The sequence below is a fragment of the Lucilia cuprina genome, chromosome 4 (assembly GCF_022045245.1).
Source record: "Lucilia cuprina isolate Lc7/37 chromosome 4, ASM2204524v1, whole genome shotgun sequence".
NCBI classification, from domain to species: domain Eukaryota; kingdom Metazoa; phylum Arthropoda; class Insecta; order Diptera; family Calliphoridae; genus Lucilia; species Lucilia cuprina.
In genome coordinates, this window is record NC_060952.1 from 44082953 (window position 1) to 44105188 (window position 22236).

A 22236-nucleotide genomic window follows, 5' to 3' on the forward strand; every position below is an offset into this window, starting at 1 on the left:
CTATCATAAAACTAATAGCTTTTATATATAATAAGAGCTATTAGGGTGATCACCAACGAATGTCACAGGATTCGTGATGGAATGGGTTAAGGCTTTTGGCATTAACATAATTATTAAAAATAAAATAAATACTATCTTTTCATCCATAGCATATAATATGTCTGAAATAACAGTACATATGTACATATAACACAATATGATAAATAATATTAAACAAACAATTTATTTTTTAAAAATATGAACAATAAATAAATAGCCCAGGAAAAAAAGAGTTTTAATGTGAGTTTCAGATAACTAAATGAAAATTGGCTTATAGCTTCTCTTTAAAATTTTTAATAAGGTATTATAAGTCACCATAAATGTCGCATGCGATAAGCGAGACATTAGCGGTCAAAGGTCACAAAAATATGTTTGCGAATAGCTCACTTTTTACGGGTCTTCGGGTTTTTATTGCTAATACAGTTTCAATATAAAGTTAAATTGCATTCATTTTAGTTAAAGACAATTTTTGGATATAATTTGCTGTTTTCAAGCAATGGTGCATAATTTTATCATCACAATGATATTATAAATGACGTGCAAACATATTCTCTACAAAAATTATAATAAAATCAAATCGCGTACGACACATAATACGCAAGCTATTTGCTTAAAACATATTTTTATAACCTTTGACTAATAACTCGCTTGGAGCACATGATCTTTTTGAGCCAGTTTTCTTTTGAATACCCCAGGTTGCTGAATTTTTTGGGGTATAAATGTACCCATTAATTATTGGTTTTAATATGGTTTTTGATGGGATGTGGGATATATTTTTTATTGAATTACTGGCAAACTTTCATATTTCGATTCAATTCCAATATTCAATTCCTTTTGAGTTTTTATGCTATTGGGACACAACGTATAATTGAAAGATTTGAAGGAAAGGAAAGGATTTTGAATTAAATAATAATAAATAAAAAAATCAGCCTTATCACTTATGCTATGTATACACGGTTGTTAGATCTTACAACGTTGGCAGTAAAATGTGCAGAAATTGTTTAATAACTTTGTAAAATATAAATTTTGTCTTCCAATATTGTCAGTAATGTTTTTTCTGACAAAGTTGCAAAAGAAAAATTGTAAGTTCAGATGATTGTTACACATTTTCTGAACATTTTACTGACAACGTTATAAAATCTGACAACCGTGTATCACGGCTTTTGTACTTATCTAAAACAAAATTTCGCCGATTTTTTATGATAATGAACATATATTTACGATTTTCAAAAGGGTTCGTTTTTGAAGAAGAGTGTGGCCAAATTTTATTAAATTATCTTATTAATTGCGACCTGTAGAGTGCGCATAAAGTTTAGACGGACACCCAAGCCAATAGGCCTGTATTTTAGGAACAATATTTTTGTGTTTTACAAATATCAGCACAAACGCATAATACTCTCCCCACAATAGTGGTGTAGGGTAAAAAAACAAGCATATGAGAACAGAAAAATTTTAAATTCATATTGTTTTAAATTTACTTAACTTATTTTAGTTTAATATCTGTGGTTTTTATTAGTCATAATAATATTAAAATATAAAAATATATCTAAAATTCAATTAATACTAAATTATTTGCAAATTATAATTGGCCACAGACAATATTATATTAATTTATTAAGATCTAATTTTTATTGACAATTATAAAAATAATAATAATACTTATAAAAGTGATTTAATCATAGTACTTATTGTTTAATTTATGATAGTTTTCTTAATTACTTAATTTTTAGTTTTACAAACATTTTTTCAATATGTAATTTAGTACTTATAGTCAAATTGTGTTAAAATAACGAAAAAATACTTTTATTATTCTTTAAACATTAGTAAAGTGGTTTGCGAAAACCGTGGAACGAATAGTTATTGAGGTCAAAACTATTTAACTTTTAAATACAGCTTCAATTTCTGCTAGTGGATTCCTGCATCGTTACCATTAGTATTTTTTTAAGATGCAACAAGCAGTTTGGTGTAAGGAGAAACATAAAAAAATATTTACAAATTTATTACAAGAAATGTGCAAAAAAAAAAGTTAAGTGAATCAGTAAATGCAATCAAATAGAAGATTTTTTGAAGTGAAAGTAAATTTGTATACGAGAAATAATGAAGTCAAAACTTTATGCGCCAAAGTACTAGTAAAGATGACATAAAAATGAAAATAATAATCCAGGGGGTTATCATTTTATGATGCTAGAGATACATATATAGAAAAGAAATTAGTTCAATTTATTTTTTTTGTAATTTTATTTAGGAACACTTGTTTTAAATTTAACTAGTAACCGATTTGAATTAAAACCCGACTATTTTATTCAAAGAATTCTAATATTTTATTATATTTATTATCAAATTTTAATAGAAAGTAGTCAGCGTTGCCCGACTAATGTTGCAATTTGACCCTTTAACAACTGTCTTGTACTTTTTGTGATCCTATTTAGAAATAAACTAAATTTGCGACTTCTTGTCACTTTAGTATCAAATCCTAAAAGAAATTTAAAAAAGTTTCTTGTTACATCTTGAGTTCATATTTTAAAACTAAAATTTTTGTAACTGGGTTTTAATTTGTAACTGGGTTTAACTGGGTTTTAAAGTCATTGTTATATCAAATTATAGATTGCAAATCGCACAAAAGAATTCACATTATGAGTCTCAGAGGATCTGCAAACATCTGTTGTTGACTAGTTGATCCTTTGGTATTGAATATCTTTGCTATTTATGAAATATGAACCAGCCGAAACATACAAAAAGCGGGTATTTTATTAACCTAACAATACTGAATATCTTGCTCTATTCGCATTGTTATGCGACTTGTTTCCAAACTTTACAGGTTTAATAAATAATTATTTTATTATTTTAGATAAAATAAAGTGCATTCATATAGAAATCATATCAACTTTAATCGAAATATTTTTTTTAATATTTGTTTCATATAAAAATCATTTTAAATAGTTGCTTTGAATTTCTATAATGATTTTCATATTTATATTAATAAGTTCCAGCAACTTGTGTAGTTGTTTTATGCTTCTAATTAAAGAAAAATATTTAAATTCAGGTTTCATATTATGTCATCTTTACGGACTTCTCTCTGTTGCATTTCCATTTGCAAACGACAGTTCCAATAAAATGTTTTGTGTTGTAGGCGATTGCAAAATTTAAAAAACCGCAAATTTTAATAAAAGAATACTTCCTGCTTATGACTCTTGTTAACTTCTGTTTAATAGAACAGGAAACATAAAATAAAAACAACATTTTCTTTGCAAATTTTATATTTCGTATAAAATTCATATAAAATAATATTAAATAGTTTGTTGATTTTGGCATGACTATAAAAAAGTTTTGCTTTAATTTCAAATACAATAAATAACATTTTTAACAAATCATCGAGAAAAAAAAACAACAGGGGTTTTCCCAAGATGAAACTAACAAACAAATTTTTAAAGATTATTAATATGTAAAAATCGAAATTTGCTAATAAACTAACTTAAAATAAATTAATTAATATTAATAGACCCACTGAGAGGGAGACTATATATAATAAAATAAACACAAATGTCTGAAAAATACAATAACAACAACACAATTTGTTCCTAGTTATTAAAATTAAAAAAAAAAAGAAGCGATAATATTAACGCCCTCGTTTATTTAAAGGTCGTTTAACTATTATTTTTTGAATCTTTTTCAACTCAACTAATTTTAATATTGTTTAGATTTTATGCAAATTATGTTGTGGTTCATTTGTTTTCACAATACAGTAGAGACATAAAAAATATTTGAGATGTTTGTTTTTGTGTTCGACCACCGTTTAGTTCAACCATGACAATGATCTTCAGTCTTTAAGTTTTAACAAGAAATTATTTAAAAATTGTTTTCTTGTATAATTTATGCATTTTATTTATTAAAATAAACTATAACTTTTATTGTTTTTCTCTAAAACTACTTCACAAAATCTAAAAACAAAACAATCTAAAACAAAACCAAAGAAATACGAAATGTTTGTTCAAAACTATAACTAAGGAATGTAGTGTCACACAAGGTCGTTTAGTTTAAATAAAAACAAAAACCGCCGCAGAATTATAAACTTTAAGAAAGAAAAAAATTCATATATCTTCTTATAAAATAGTATATATAATATGCATATTTGTTGATTATTTATTTTGTTTCTAAATTTCAAATTTGTTTTCTTGGCGTTTTGTTTATTTAAGACCTCTAGATAATTGACCTTTTGCTGTTGCCTTTTTTTGTTTTTACATTCCAAATATGACGTAAAAAACCCAAAACGAGAAAAAAATCAAAGGCAAACACAACAAGTACATAAATATAATCTTAATAATTAATTAACATTTTTTGTTTTAAAAATCTGCTATTTCATTTTAAATTTTCTGTCACAAATTTACTAATTTGAAATGTAAAAATTCTTATTTTAATTTGTAGGCCGTATTTTTTAATTTTTATTATTAAGCAGCCTGCTTTTTTTGTGACTTCTTTAACACTTTTAAATAATTTATTTTTATATTTGTTTATATTAATATATGAATTGCCTTCTCTATTTTTGAGTGCCATAAAAAATTTAGATCACAATGATTTTTAATTTGGTTTAGTTTAAGAATAATTGGCGGTAGATTGAAAAAAATAAAATAAAAAAATTAGGCAGTATTAGTTGAAATTTTTAAATTTTAAGTGAACATTTTCTAACAAATTTTATTGTATATTATTTGAAATAGAAATAAAAGCAAACAAAAGTTCATAAAAAACTTCGATCAGCATAACTAAAAACACGGATTATAAATTGCTGCAATCACGATAGAAAACATTTACTGATGTTCAGTATAAAGATTAATATTTGATCTAGGTCATGTAGTGGATCCATTCTAAGAAAAATTGATAGAATTAAAATTGTTGTTATTAAACATGTCATGTAGAACTTTAATATAATCGGGCTTGTTCTGAAAATCAAACCATCATAAACAACAAGGAATTTGTAAAATTTTTAATTAAATGAGGAAAACCTATTGATAAGGGTAAATACAAGTCTAACTTTTACTAGGAGGATTACAAAATAGCAAAATCCCCAATTATGAGGACATTTTGTGAACATAAGAACTAGTAATAAACTGGTTCTAAAGGACTCAATTGGGTCCAAATGTACTAGTATAAGTCTAGAACTAATGGTACTAGCAACATTTTCAAACGCACTCAATTTGAGCATTAAGATGGTTTAGGAAAATTTACAGTTAAGAACTAGTACTAGTGATTTTTGTAATTGTCGAGTTTGGTATTAGTTCCATTTCCTGAAAAGTATATATATATATATCTTAATACTTTTTTAATTTTTAATATTAATCGTACAACATTATCGTTTATTTATTGTATTATATATTATTGGACTGACCATAGATCGAACTCACAAAATAAAAGAACTCACAAAAGAACATGGGCCAAATAGAAAAAGATTTTCCACCAGAGTTTGAGCCAAAGTATGACGGACATAGGTTGGTCCATAATTGATCATTGGCCCCCACAGAAATAAACCTTTAGAAAATTTCTTTAAAGCTTATTATATATTAAAGTATTACGATGTCAATGAAATTTTACATAAACTAGTGCTATATTAACAAATATAATTTTACTTCATACATAGTTAGTCTTCCTCCATTTAAAAAATTACATTTACGTAATGAAGACTGATAAATACAAGTGTAATGTAATGAAGACTTATAAATACAAGTACAGCGATAAAATTCAACATAATAAGTTTCTCTTTTACCTTTTTTGTTCTACCAAATTTCATAAGGATTAGTCTATAGTCTAGACCCCTATAAGGTTCATTTGAAAATTACTTTCATGATTAACTTAAAAATGCCACTGTAGCAATGAGTTTTATACAAAGCTAAATTTATCTACCAAATTTTAAAATTATTTTTTCATAATTGACCATACTCTATAAATAAGGTACGATTCAGAAATTTACTTATTATTTTTTTAAAATGCCAGTATAATGATGCAATTTTATCGTGTTTCACAATAATCAATTGGTATGGATTGGTCCACAATTCACCCTTCCCCTCAACAAATTACTAAAATTCCAGTATAGTACTAAAATATAACGTAAAAAAGTAATTAATATAATAGAGCTTTTACTAAGCTCTTTGAGAAACGGCACATAATTGCCTCCATATAAAGTTAAATTATAAGATTCTGGTAGAAATAACAAAATAATTACTTCTTGATTACATATATTGGAAGTAATATATATGTAATATCAATACCGAAAAAATTCAAAATATCGATAACGCACAACATATCGTGACCAAATTAAACCAAATTACCTATAACGCTAAAATAACCGTTTCTTAACGGTCGCTTGATAATGAGCTTATACTTTAAATTCAGGATGTTATGATTTTTACAAATTGAAAACAAATACTGTTTTGTATTGATTCACAACCATAATTTTATTTAAAATGATAAACTTTTTTAACATACATATATGTATATACTGAACTTTATATATTCTTAAATAAAGTGTGAATGGCAAATTAACTTTTGCTTTAACGCTTGGAGTAGAGAGGACTTAAGTTGAAGAAAAGAAAATGCGCTAGAGATAGATACAATCTAAAAAAAATTATACAAAACATGTTGTTGCCTTAACTGTAGGCAACATATTAAATTACAACGTTTGATCTAATATAGAACGATGCTTCTACTCTCCTCACCCTCACATTCGGTAAAGATACTTATAGCCAGTAGTGGTAATAAGAGAACAATTTTTACTAGCACATCTAAAAGCATTGTCTGTTGGCTTGGTTTCGCCTTTATATGAATTCTAATATGAGGAAAACTTGATAATAAATAAACAACTAAGTATTGAGAGAAAGAGCAACAAACACATGCTACTGTTTAATGTAAGTGGCAGTTATGACAGAGAAAAGGACCAAGACAAGGAAAACAAAAAAGGCGGAAAATTTAAAAAGAATATTATAAGAAAAGCTCAAATGCCAGAGGACAAATGGAATATAAACAAACAATAAACAACTTTAAGCAATTGTAAGAAAAATTTTTAGCAAATAAACATATTTTCCAACACAAGGAAGGGCAATAAATTTAAAATTATGCCAAAATGTCAAATATATGTTTAATATTTACACACATAAATAAATAACATTAAATATCTCTTATTATTTTCAACAAAATAATAATATATATTTTTTTTTAATTTAAACATTAATGACAATTTATTAATCAACCAGCCGGCCATTCATCCATTCAATAATTTAATTATTTAAATTATATATGGACATTTCAACTGTTTGTATTTAATTTGGTTTAGGAAATTATAAATAGAGCTATTATATTTCCGTTTCCTTTTCACATTGCTATCGTATTTGTTTTATTTGTAAATGAAATTAAATCACAACAACACACATATTACTTAGTAAGGGCGATGTAATCAAATAAAACATAAATTTAAATGCCCCAAAGGCCATAAATAAAAAGTTCAGATAAATAAAAAAAAATAAATAAATTCGAGTCAAGATTATTTCATATTTCATACAAAATGAAAATTGTCCAATTATGCAACAGCTGTGTTGTCGCCTAAAGGCCACAACAATATTAATAATATTTAATATTTGAAGAGTGGCCAGAACACTGTCACCCACTGTCCACCATTCCATCAAAATCATACAATATTAGTCCTTATTATTTCTCAACTCGCGTTATATTTATAAAAGTTCATTGGATATAATTTGTTTTAAAAATATTTTACGAGTTGTACTTTATAAACTTTATTATAGAGAAATATTAAATACGTTCTCTGTATGCCAAAAATTAAATTATTTGATAAAAAACAAAGCATTGCTGCTAATGGGAGTATAATTTTTTCAAATATTTTTTGGCATTGGTTCAAGAAACTTAATAAAGCAACAAGTTTCTAAATAAAAATATTTATGTACTTAGTTATGTTTGAATATTTCAGTTTAGTAGTGGATTTTGTGTGAATAAATAATAATAATATATGTATAGGACATCAAAGACCTCTTCTTACTTAATTTGGCAGGTAATATTATTTATATCGAGTTTTATTACTTTGACAATATTCATACTGTAACTTTAAAGAAGTTAATAATAGATTTTTCAAATAAAATGATTTTATAAAAGATTTCAACGTAATTGATCCACAGCTTTTGTTGTTTCGTATAAATTATATGTATTTTTACAATAAATTTTATTGATGTCTAACATCAATATCTGTTTAAAAAAGTAAAATATCGGTATACACTTTCATCTATCTATTCATCTTCCTGTCGAATACGAAAATTTAATTCATTCTATAATACAATTTTGCCTTGACATCAATATTTCGTGAGTGGGATCATCAAGGGATAAAAAGAGCCCCCCATACCCAGTAAAAACTTGTATTGAAAATCAAGGGTTTAAAATGATTTAATTACTTACATAATTGAATTTGAAAGCATTATGTAGCAGTTTTGTTTCTGCGCTTATTATTAGTTCTTGAAAAAAAAATATGTTTGTGCTGAAAAGTATGTGCTTATATAATATATTTAACATGTATATAATTACTAGACTCATTCTAAGTATTGCAAACGATATGTAGTAGTCATTGAAAAGTACGTTGTTGAGTACAAGTACAAGTCAATACCATGTTTTGCTGGGTATTTTAACGAAGAGGACAGCTAAGCGGATATAGTAGCCAACTTTGGGTATAAAGATCTGTACGTACAAAAGCTATTTAAATCGTGATATTGTAGTCAAGAAAGATGATTCCTAAATAATATTAATACATACCCCATAATCTTAATAACTTGTTATCATTTAGACGACATTTAACATCCGGTTAAAATAATTTTTGTATGAAAACTGTCAATATATTGTAACGATAACAAGATATTGAGCAAAATGAGTTTTAAAATTGTAATTTTAATTCAAAAAAAATGGCAGTGTTTTTATAAGAATTCTTAATAATAACTTAAAACTAAACTTTGCCATAGTGCATTCACCTTAAAATTAAGTTTTATTCTTCATTTAGATATTTTTATATGTATTCTTGCAGTTTATAGTTTTATTTTTGTGATTTTACAGCTATTAGCCATAACTTTCATTAATATCAATTAATGAAAATTAAATTAATTACTTACTTGGTAGTAATGATTAAATTTCAGTTGATTTTACAACAAACCAACTAACAATGTCTTCTAATATTACAAAATTAATTCCATTACAAGCGAGTAACTATATATGTATGTAAGTATTATTTAGTACGTACTTATTTAACTTGTATCTTGTGAACTTTTTCAGTTAAAAACAATTTTCCGTTTTAAAAGGATGCGATAACTAATTGATTGTATATTAGAACTAAGTAAAGTAAAACAAACCATACTACATTTCTATTATAATTAAGACTTCGTCTAAATCCCTTTAAGCATACACTCAAAAAAATAATACAATATAATTTGTATTTATAAAATATATATTTTTGTGAGAAGCCAGTTGGTGATTTAACATGATTTTTTAAATGTTTTATTTTTATTTTTAAAGGTGATGGTGGTTTTGTAAGCATGAAGGTGAAACACAAAAGAAAAAATACAAAAGAGAGAATAAAAAGAACAAGAAGGAAAGAAAAAAGGTACAAGACATTGAAAAAAATCCTTTAACCACAATACAATTTCCTTTAATATACATTTAATTTAAAACGAATTAATGTTATACTTAAAGCATTTTGTTTAATACATTGATTTTATAGTCATAGAAATAAAATTGTTCATTTAAGAATGAATTTAAATAATATTATAATAAAAATTAAAATTAAATATTGTTAAAAATGTGGAGCAAAACTTTTCATTATCAGCCAAAACCCAAACTTAAGCAATAACGTTTTCAATTTATTTTAGTTTTTTTTTTCATTAAATATTTCACTATGTCATAAGCAGAAATAAAGTAAATTTTTATAAATGTTTAAATAAATTTATTAAAAACAATAAAAAATGAGCCAGTTTTATAGTGAAAGATTAATTATTATTAATTATTGGTATTTAAACTAAAGTGTGAATTACTTTTAGTCGTTGTATTTGTAATAGCGATATAGCTGAGTCCATCAATTTGTAGGTAGAGTTAAGCTTAAATCTTATTTTAAGAATTTTGTAATTCGATAAAAATTTCAAAATTGCACATCTGTTTAAAAATTTTTTTAAACTACAATTTCGATCCGAAATTTCCAAATATTGAAAGGTAGCATTTTTTCACACAATTAAGCGTTAAACATTAATATAATTTAAAAGTTTGATGTTCACTTGAAAACTGGCTTTTAAACAACACAAACACCATGTTACCAATTATTTATTGTTGGTTGATCAATTAATTAATAAACAAATTAAAGAATAATAATAAGTGAATGTGGGTGAAAAATGTGTACTATACTTTTAGGGTGAAAATTAAAATAAGAGTTCAAAATAAAGTGTTCATTCATAATGTGTGTTGATATGATTTTTTAAGTTTGAAAGGATATAATAATGTGTGAATGTATTTGTTTTTTTGTACATTAAATTTGTGAATATAAAAAACAAACATTATGTGAACATAAAAAATAATGAAATTTGTGTTTAATTTTTAATAAAAAATGGCAATCAAAGTAATAGGTTTACAAAAAATAAGGTTAAAATACTTTCACCAAAAAAATCAGCTTATTTGAGTACAATGAAAAATTAAAGAAAAATAAAGACCACAAACAAAAAAGTTCATGAAGAGAAAAGTAAACTTTTATACTTCACTTACCTGATGTCTTCGGCATCATCGTCACTTAAAGTTGCACGTAAAACATCAATACTGTCATTTGCATTTCTTGCTTGAATGTGTTGCTGCTGATGCATATCGACTGCATCCTCATTGTCATACTCATCGTCGTCATCTGTCTCATCATTATCGTCTTCTTCCGAATAATCATCTTCATCATCATTGTCGTCATCGACATGGTTGTCATCATCGTCAATTTTGCTATTGGCATCATCCAATAATCTTGATTTCTTTTTATCACTGCGTAATGTTGCAATTTTACGCTCTTCCTCCTGTTTTAGTTTTTCAACTTCATCTTTTGACAGGAATGAAAAAACTTTGTCTAGAAAATGTTTGAAAATAAATTGTGTTTTTTATCATTAGATTTGAAAAAAAATAGGCAACAAATGATATTGAAAGTAGCAATCATAAAGAAATTTCCTAAAATATGCCTTTTAAAATAAACTGAATATAAATAGAATAGTTTTCTTGCAAATTGCACAATTTTGAAGACATCAGGGTTAATTTACATAAAAATACTTATGGTAATACATACCACTATCCAGGTTAGTACTGGATAGTGCCCAGATAGAATTCCTACTCACATCGCATTAAGCGACTATAAAGGCATTAAAGGAAATTTTATTAGCTTCTTTTGAGCAAAACAAACTCATTTTGAAAATAAAAATTGTTAAAAATATAAAAAACTAGTCGGCCTAGACGTGGGTTTTTTTATAAATAAAGAATTTAATTTGTTTTTTATCTTGATTTCGAAATATTATTAGTTTTTGTTGACAAAGGAGAGATTTTCTAAAAGAGAGCCCATATGGGGATGAGGTTAAATATAGGACTATCCTTATAAAATCTACATCAAGGTTATTTATATTGAAATTAATCCTGTTATTAGTATTTAGAAGTGAAATTTGACTTTCAAGTCATTTCTGAAGGGGAGTTTGTATGGGGGCAGTGTCATTTTAACTTCTACAAAACTAAGTTTGGCCAGTTTTTGTTCACAAAATAGAAAATCTAACGTAATTATGAGCCCAAAAGCCTTATTAGGTACGGTTGTATGAGGGCTAGGTGAAATAATAGAACGATTTCAATCTGCAGCATGCGCACGTGCTTTACATGGATACACAGACAGACGGCCATAGCTGAATCGATTCAGAAAGTGATTCTGAGCCGATTGGGACACAATATTGTGTATTACCAATATTTGAATTTTATAAACATCAGCAAAAACACATTATGCCCACTATAGCGGTTTAGGGTATACAAATTTGGAAAGATTGACGAAATAGCAAAATAGTCTTTTATAAACTAACTTCCGACTAATCTTCCGGAATACAAATTAATTATAATATCCAGTGATAATAAAAACGATCCAAAATAAATGGTGGATCTGTGTCAGTCTCAAGAATAAAATCAGCTAAAGTAATTTTAAATGGAAATATATCTAAAAGGACGGCAACAAATTTACTTCAAATGTCTATAAAGATAAGTTTTCCGCAATGAGTTTTAGAAAAGAGTCACAATAATCCAATCCGCACTCTTTTAAATTCAAATCAATAACCTTTGCGATAATTTACCTCTCCTAATAATATCCAAAAAACATAGCAAAATTTTCTTACAATATACATATTTTTTCAATAAATTAATAAAATACTTTACAAACCTTCTAATACCTCTTCGATTATGGGTTTAAAATTAAAGTGACAAATACCCTCCAAAAAATATAAATAAATTAAAAAATTTAAACATTATTTTTAACTGCAACCTACAGCAGGTTAATAAGTTCCTAACAAAGTTTTAAAATTGTGCCATATAATGCCGATATACATAATGTTTATGTCTTTAAAAGTCAATTTTGCATATTGCATAAATAAGAAAGGAACGCAAAAACCAAAGATATAAAAAATAAAATTATTTATGGTAAAAAACTACAAAAGAAAGTTTTCCTCAAAATGTTTAAACATGTTCTAAGAAGTTTTGTTAAACAATTTCGAGCAAAAAAAAAAACAAGTAAACTTTAATTCCCAACATTACCACTAAATAAGCCTCAAGATTTTTGCTTTTTATGCAAGTTTTCAAAAAGGATGTTGGAATTTTATAGTGATTGCTTTTTTCTATTTTATGAAATGTGGGATTATACACAGATAGGCAAACACAGTAGATACATAAACCAACATACAAAATTTCATCAATTTTTACAGCTTGTTGGACTAGACAACAACATCTACAACATCATACATACAAGCTCAACAACAAGATGGAAAATGGGATATAAAGTTTTTTGTTTTTAAAAGAAAAGAAAACTTTTATGTATGCAGGCTGCCTGCAACTGCTAATTATACTAGAGAACGTGTTAGTTTTTTCTCTGAGAAGTCACAGGCAGCAAATGCATTTGATTTCTTTTTTCATTCTTTCGAAAGAAACTTTGCAGCCAACAAAAAGTCCAACGAACCAACCAACCGTACGTACAACCGACCATCTGTCAAAGCACAACAAGATGATCATCATTATGTCGGTGTTAGAGAAAGATAAAGAAAAAAAAACAATTCCAAAATAATAGCAACAAAGTCATAATGCTAATTTTCAAGGAAATTTAATATTTTACTCAGTTTTATCTTCAACTTTTTTGCAGTCTAATTTAGTTGTAGTCCTATCATACTGTTGCTTATTCGCCAAAGGAAAACTTGCATGCAACACACAGTAGCAAACCAACTGCCACTATATACTCTTGTCCACTAGAGATTTTGATTTTAAGAATTTTTCGTATTTTGTTCGTTCTTTAAGATTTTGTGCTTACTGACCAAGAAGATTCTTAGAGCAACAACTTTGATGTTACTAGCAACAATATTTTAAGAAGCATAATAAAAAAATAAAACAAAATAAACGAAATTAAAATAAGAAAACAAACATTTTTACTTGAAGTGATTTTAATAAGAATTTGAAATGATTTGTCCGAACATTGTACATATGTATGTATAAATAATATTACTGCTTAGAAAAGAAAATTGTTCGTCCGTTCATAAGTTTGTTTTATATGCAAATCTGTACTTTTCTTTTAATATTTGATGTATTTTTGTAAGTAGGATAATTTAAAATTTATTAAAAATAAATTCCTTGTTCAATTCAATTTATTCGCCCTATAGCACAGTGACAATATCGAACGACAAAAGTCAAAACAATAGAGATTTCCTGTATCATGGAAATATTAAATATCAACCGATAAAATGTTTTCAGTTTCATTTTCAAAATTACATTCTGAATATTATATATACATATTTTAAATTTGATATAAAAGTGAAGCAAGGGTTAAAAATTAAAAAAAAATTTGAATGCAAGGGTGCCCAGTAGGCACTCAACCACCCTATCAGACGGGGGCTTGTGTGTTCGATTCCCACCGGAGACTCAGATCGTCACCCGGTAAATAAGCTTAGAATAAATAATTAAATTTTTTGTCAAGTCATATTTTTTTCGTTTTTGTCTTTGTTTTCTGATACATCTAAATAGCCTTTTTTAAAGTTCCATGATACCAAATCGGTCTAGAAATATGAAGACACTGTTAAAGATATGTAAATCCCCAGTTTTTAAACACTGAGTAATAGGTATTTCTGTTTCTATTGAGCCTGATTGGTTCGTCTTGAGACATCTGCAAACGACTCGCCACATAAGAAACATCTTGAGGAATTTTGTTTGCTTTTTTATCCGATATTATATCCCGTTTTCAAACTTTGCGTCATCGAAAATAAAGGGATATTTTTAGGATTTATTGATTAAATATTGTTCAAATTTGAAATTTATTATCTTTAATCGAATGCACATATATAACACATACTTAATAAAACACCTACAACAAATGTGGGCGGTAACATCGTGTTCACTCCCACTTTATTTGCTAGTTTTGATTTTGTATTTTGAGAATTCTATAATTAAAATTTTAATACATTTATTCGTTGTAAATTTGACTATTTCTTTCACTTACATGCATAAAAGCAGTAGAATTCTTATTACAATTACTTCTGAAATATTTGCTGTTACTTTTTATTTCAATCAAAAATAACAAAGTACTAAAATAGATTGAAATAAAAATATGGGCATTTTTACAAGATATTTTATAAATATAAACTTTATAACAATCTAGTCAGAGTAATGAACATAGTAACCTTTTTATACCCTACACTAATTTAGTGGGGAGGGTATATTTTGTTAATGCTGTTGTATGTAATGCATTGAAATATTAATCATATACCCACCTTAAATTATACCAATCGGCTCAGAATCATTAACTGAATCGTTGTAGCTATGTCCGTCCGTCCATGTAAACCTTGTCGCAATTTTCAATATAAGTTGATGAAATTTTTGGCCCAAGGACGAAGCCTATTGGAAGTGGCTAAAATCGTGTTTTTATTTCACCTAGCCCCCATACAACAGTACCCCGCGAATTGGGCCATAATTACATTAAATGTTTTAGTAATTCTACCTAAATTAGCACAACTTAGTATTGTACAAGTCTGATTGGGACTGGTGATTTTCGTAATGATCAGGCTTCATTTGACCCTAGCCCCCATACAAAGTATCCTTCAGAAATTTATTTAAAAACCAATCAAATCAGTCCACATTTTTTACTTGCTATTCACTGGTGTAGGGCCCGATAGATTCTTATTTGTTTAAGAATAAGTAAAATCTTTATTTACAAATGCAAAATAAACTGTTCTTAATTTCTAATAACTTTTAAAACTACCCTGAATCATTTCAAAATTTCAATTAAAAGAAAACAAAAATAATAATTAAAATATAATTACCTGTTTTTTGTGTGGGCTTGTGTTGGTCCTCCATGGCAGATTCAAAGAAACGTTTTTTATCGGATACCGATTTAGGCACTTTTGTTGTTGTTGTGGATGATGATGTCTTTGTTGCCTCAGCAGGTGATATCTGAAATAGTTGGGGTTGTTTATAAGTTAAAATAAATACTTCCTGTTATTATCTTAGGAAAAACAAAAAATATTTATATCAATATTGTTGTAAATAAATTGTTAAATAAAATAACATAACGAAAACGAAAAACTAAATCTTATGATTATGTTAAATCCTCTGGTTATTTAAAAAAATCTTTCCTACCGACCAACAATCCGTGTAAGTATGTAATTGTTTATTATACCAAAATGTATTTTACAAAATCCCTTTAAAATCTTACTGTGGAATAAAGGAAACACTTTGAGAAACCGAAGCTGACCAAGGCAGATACAGCATTCGAAAATGGACACGTGTTTCAATTCCTCTCTTAAACACATGCTGCAGCATTATCTGTGGTTACAGCCAACTTTTTATTGTAGATGTTGGCTATGGTACCAAAAAAATGTGACCAGAAATAAAAACAAGAGCAACTACAAACACGAATTAAATGAAAGAAAAGAACATACCAACCACATACAATTGAAAACATTGTTATTTTCTGTTTCTTTTTACAATATGAAAATTTGTAAGGGATTTGTATAACCACCACCGGTTTAAAGTTTTAGAAAATTTATAAATTAATTATACACAAATATTAAATAACTGCAATCTGTTAAACAGATTATTGAAATTGCATTTGCATTAGCCTTTTATAAGAGAGTTATTAGATGACAGGTAACTCTTATTAAAACGGTTATACATATATATTTGTTAAAATGGAGAATGGTACCCAGGGATGGAAAAAGAGATTTTGTTTCAGTATCAAAAAATATTTCAGAGGGTACTTTATTGGATCTCAAAGTACTTAGGTTAGGTTAAATTGATAGGAGGATGTGTACTACATCAAATCAGTGTTAGTCAGGAATGTTATTTCCGGAATAACATCACTTCCAAGATACTTGGATCTAACTTCGACGAATGCCTGGCAGTGGCAAAGAAAGTGCTCCAGAGTTTCACTGTTCTCTACAAATGCTCTACATACGTCTGAATCCGCACGTCCACTCAGAATACGTACTATCATACTAACTTCAGACTTGCCCATTTTGAGGAGATTTTTCGTCTTGCTCCCATCAGGGTCCCCCATAGGATTTTCATTATTTCATTATTCCAAGAGGTCTTATGGGATTCTCTCACCCATATTTTTAGTTCAGCTTTTGTTGTGTCGAATGGTTTTGCGTTCGTCAGTTAAACTGCCTTGAGCTCTCTTCCCTTTAAAGCTATTACATTCGCTCTTTCGTTACCGACTACTCCCGAGTGGGCTGGTACCCATATGATGTTATAAAGTTATAAGTCTCAAAATGGGGCAAAAATTGCGATTTCTTAAAACTCAGGACATAATATCTCAGATTCCAGATGTGATGGAGAAAATATGATGTAGCATTCGAACTCAGCGAATAATCTTATAGAAGCGTTTAACATAGTCTGAAGGTTTTAACTATTTTAACATTTTGTCTGATAATATTGAAGAGAAACAGCTACTAAAGTTATAGAGTACTTTAGTAGCTATAAATAAAATAAAAGTTGTAGGAATTTTATTTGATGCATTTTCGAGAATAAGGGCCAAAAAAATTTAAAAAGTATTTCAAATTTTAAAGAAACTTTTATCCCTATATTCTAATTCTCTTATTATTTCAAAACGATTTATTAAGAGTTCCCATACAAAAAAATTATTATAACGGACAGATTTACTACCTGATATTGAAATTGTAGCCCTGAAAGTATCAAATAAGACTCGGGAGTATCACGGTACTTTTGCACATCAAATAGTATCAAAAAAAGTACCATTCTACCAATTTTGCCATCCCTGATGGTACCGAATAAGGACGGAAAAAACTTAACAAACCTTTAAATTTTTTCTTTAAATAACCTTAGATATAATTCAAAGATTTCTTTGTGAAAAAATTTTTAATATTTTTGGATATTTAGACTGGGCAAACATCATTTATACGTAGCATTGGATAGTAGGCCAGACACAAGTTTTCAGCGCTGTCGGTCAACGCTAAATCGACCTTGCAATCTTTAAGAATTCGGAACATATGTATATACATTTATAGTTTATAGGGTCGGAAAATAAGATTGCAGTAATTACAAACGAAACGACAAGCTCATATATAAAAGCTTCGCATTGAGGTAAAGGGTAAAAAATATTTGCAAAGATGGATGGTGTTCATGGAGACTTAAAAATAAAGTTTATAATAAATACTTTTTAAATAATTATTTTCTTATCAATGTCTTTGAGGTAATTCATATCATGTTCTTATGGGGACATTTCTATTTCTTAAGGTTAATGAAGTTCTATATTTCAGTAGACAGTATTTTCACGCAACAGCACAAATTATTATTTATGGTTGCAAAGAAATATACATCCGCACCCTTTTTTCTGCATCAGCAAATATACCTTAAGGTTTCAAAGAGTATAATAAATTTTTGTACATAAAACACTATGAGAACAAAGTTTAACTAAGCATGTGAACACAGGATATTACACCATTACTAAAATTAATTGAAAATCATATTCTAATATAAAGATTAATTAAGTGTATATATTTCGATCTCTTATCTTATCCCATTTATGGGAAATTGATTGAAAAATTCACTTTAACTAACTGCTGCATTAGCGAATCACTTGTTATTTGAATTTCTGTTTATGGAAATGGTGTAAACTAAAATGTCTCGTTTTAACTAAACGATCATTTATCAAAGAAAAACAGTAACATTTTCATTTCTTTTCTGTTCATGATTCATGTTAGGTTTCGTATTTATTCCGAAAAAGCCAGAACTGAAAAATATACAAAATGCAACATGTACGACAACAATTATACATCCAACCATTCCACCAACATACAGCAGCAACAGGCAGCAAGAAATGATTAATAGTCTGTGCAGTTGTTTTGTTTCATTCATAAATTTTGCAATTCTACACAAACTAAACCAATAAGGAAAGTGAAATACACTTGATCTCAACCATGTGCAAGAGTAAAACTTACATAAATTATCTTAAATTAAGGCAAGTGTCCTTAATTTCTCGAAAACACAAAATGTTGAAATTGCTAATATTTAGAGTGTTTTGTGTAAAATTAATTTAAATTAATTACCATAAAATTTTTTTTTAGCAAATTTAATTGTCTGAAATTAATTTAGATTTTTTTCAGTGTACACACTCTACTCAGATGTCAAACGTAGATGTCGCTTCAAACATTAAGTTGGAAAATTTTTGTTTTTTATGATGATGACCTACATTTTTGTTAGCCCAATCAATAAAAAGTTTTAAAGCAAATACACTTATGCGTGTATGTGTTATTTTTTTTTATCAGCTACAATTATTTCTGAAATTATCTTATCTGATTGTAAATACTTCGTGGTTGAAATGTTTTAAAATATTGTGTTGAATGGTTAATAGAAACGGATAGTATGTTGCAGGTGTTTGCGCTGTCATTACGAGTTTTATGGAACGGGAATATCAAGTGAATAATAATTGAGTTTAGGAAGTCTCAGTAGTAATATTAACTGTCTTTTTCAGTAGGTTAATAAAAAATGTAGACACAAAGAAATGTTTGAGCAGCAATATTTAATAATAATGTAAAGTGATGCTTGCATTCTTATATTAAACTTAATCACGTTGATTAGCTTAACTTTCAGAAAGAAGAGCTTGGTCAATTCTAAACCGATCATAATGAAAATCGTTTGTAATATAATTAAGAAAGTTATTCTGATCTGATTTCATATATCAATATTAATATTGAAATCTTTTGGAAGATGTACTTTTCTGGGACAGAATTTTAAGCAGTGGTTATTATTGAATTTTGTCTTAATAACGTAATTTTTGTGCGTTGTTTTAAAAGAGGTGTTATATTTAGATATCTTCATGATATTTTTAGTGCGCTTTTAGTTCTCAGAAAACTAGTTTATGTAAAATGAATTTCATTTCTACTTTCTAATGGACAAATGTGTCGTTTTGACTTAAATGTGACCATATGACTTCTGATGCTAAAAACTAATTTAGATTTATGATTTCTCATATGGAATTTCAGTGGTTCTACTAGGGTGTAATGGATTGATATTAACGATTTTCAGTACCAAAAAACCCTTAAAGAATTATTATCTTGATTGTATGTTCACTAATTTTTATGCAATTTGAAATTCAGTGAACGTACATTCCCTGCGATTTTCGACAACATACATACGACACCGATTATAATATACGCATATGAATTAGGCAAATTTCTTGTCAAGTTACTCAAATGTTAAAACCGATAACTTCCGCTTGGAATAATATTTGCGTCATGGTTCGTCCTATTAGAATATTATCATGACCGTATCTTGGATAATTTTCGTACAATTTGAAATACACTGAACATACACTCCATGCGATTTTCGACAAAATACAACGCTACGACGCCGATTGCGAATTAGGCAAACATTAGGAATTTAAAATAAATTCGATGTTAAAATAAAATTGAAATGTGTGTGTGGGGATCTCATGTCAAGCGACTTAAATTTTAAAACCGATATCTTCTACTAGGAATAAAATTTGCATCTAGTTTAGTCCTATTATATTGTATTTTAGACATAATATAGGTAAATAACTTGAATTGACAATATGGGAGCGCACGTTTGGTATGCTAATTTTTTAGATATTTGTCATTAAAATTTGAATTCGACCAAAAGTTTAAATTTAAAGTTTAAATGTCATATAGTACCCTCAATATGTTTTTTAAATAAAAGGTATTAAGTAATAAAACTTACCTCTTTAATTACAAACAAAACTGATTGCTTCTATAAATCTTATTTGTTCTACATTAAAAAAATCTCTAATACCAGACTAAACTACAAAGGTTCTAATAACTGTACTTTATAGTGCTTTCAGTATTACAACTCGCGAAAAAAGAATATTTGTACATTTATTCTGCACAAGTCAAAAATAATGCGACAATTTGCTGAAAAAATTCATGTACTTAAGATGGCGCACATTGTCGCATTATTTATGTCTTATGCAGGTCTTTAATACCTACCATCAAATCATGTGAAAGACATTTTAAGTAAATTATGGAAAGTGGACCTACACTTTATGAATGAATCCTTGTGTTATTTATTTCCTCATTTTACTATTTTTTTCTAAGTTAAATAAATATGTTATCAAAGGGGGTATATAGTGGGTTAAATAAAACTTGTTACTTGCTGAATTGCATTGAAATCTTTAGTTTTAAAGCCAATTATTTGTGTTAAGGTCATTTTCTGAGAAAAAAGTAGAAAACTTGTTCATGTTGAATTTAATAGCAATAGATGTTTTTGGTTTTTTAAATTATTATAGACCGATTTTTATAAGATTTTACCTATTAAAAACGTTTATGTCGAATTTTATTCATATAGTGGAAGGTAGGTTTAACTTAGGTCTGACTCTTATAAAATTAAGCGGAGTGATTTAACTTCTCATAAAACTTTTGTATTTAGAGTTTCGTTGAAAACTTATTCTATCGGATTTTGTTGCTTTACTTGCTCTTTGAAGCAAGTTATGAGAGTTTAACTATTTTTTTTTGAAATGAAATTATTTGAAAGAGGGATTTTAGTGGAATTTTGTAACAATATATGAGATTTAAAGTCATTTTCTGAGTTGGGCCTTATATGGAGGGTAGGGTCAATCATGGTCTGATTCTTATATAATTAAGCGAAGAGATTTTTCGTTGCTATATTAGAATTTTTAAAAAATTTATAGTCATTTTCTGCAAGGGACCTTATATTGGAGTATGGACCGATCCTCATAAAGTTTGACAGAGTGATTTAGCTGTTTGTGTCGAATTTAATTGCTATACTGGTATTTTGGACAATAGTTACGGACGTTCAAATGATTTTCCGATGGAATCAACTGAAAATACTTATGCAAAATTTCAGCTCTCTAGGTCATTGCTTTTGAACTCTATCGTATTTTCAACAGGCAGACCGACGGACATAGCTCGATCGTCTTAGTTTGTAATAAGGAACCATAATATACATGCTTTCGTGGGTCAAAGATCAATATTTGATGATAGGTATAAAATATGTATGTCTATTAGGGCTATAACATTTTCATATTATTGCAAATATCGAAACAACCCTACCATATTTCATGAGGAAATTTTTTAAATAAAATATTTTTGCATATTTTGAATCTTAACTAGAACTTACTACAAATAGGTAAAAAATTCTAAGAAATATCATTGATTAAATCACTAGTTACGTAACCATTACATACAAAGAGTTTCAACTACATTGCTTCGAAGATGAAAATTTCAATGTCAATACTAACTAATTCAGTACTTCCTGGAATATTTTAAAATTTTAAAATAATAATATTGTACACAAATTTTAGTTATTATAGTGCACATATGTACATCATTTACAAATACAATATACATAAAGTACTAATCTTGTTTTTTTTAGATCCAAAGGATTCCTAAAAAGAAACATCTTAGCACACTCGACACA

General features: G+C 27.5%; 1 protein-coding gene across 19 annotated transcripts in view; it reads right to left on the reverse strand.

The window, feature by feature from the left end:
• The window catches only part of LOC111674587 (protein lap4), a 241099-nt gene that overhangs the window by 32756 nt on the left and 186107 nt on the right, over positions 1–22236 (reverse strand). For all 19 annotated transcript variants that reach the window (XM_046949910.1, XM_046949911.1, XM_046949912.1 and 16 more), the window contains 2 exons: positions 15624–15753; positions 10819–11158 (listed from right to left, as the gene is read on the reverse strand). In XM_046949910.1, coding sequence (XP_046805866.1) covers positions 10819–11158; positions 15624–15753 — 470 coding nt within the window. The remainder of the gene's footprint in view (positions 1–10818; positions 11159–15623; positions 15754–22236) is intronic.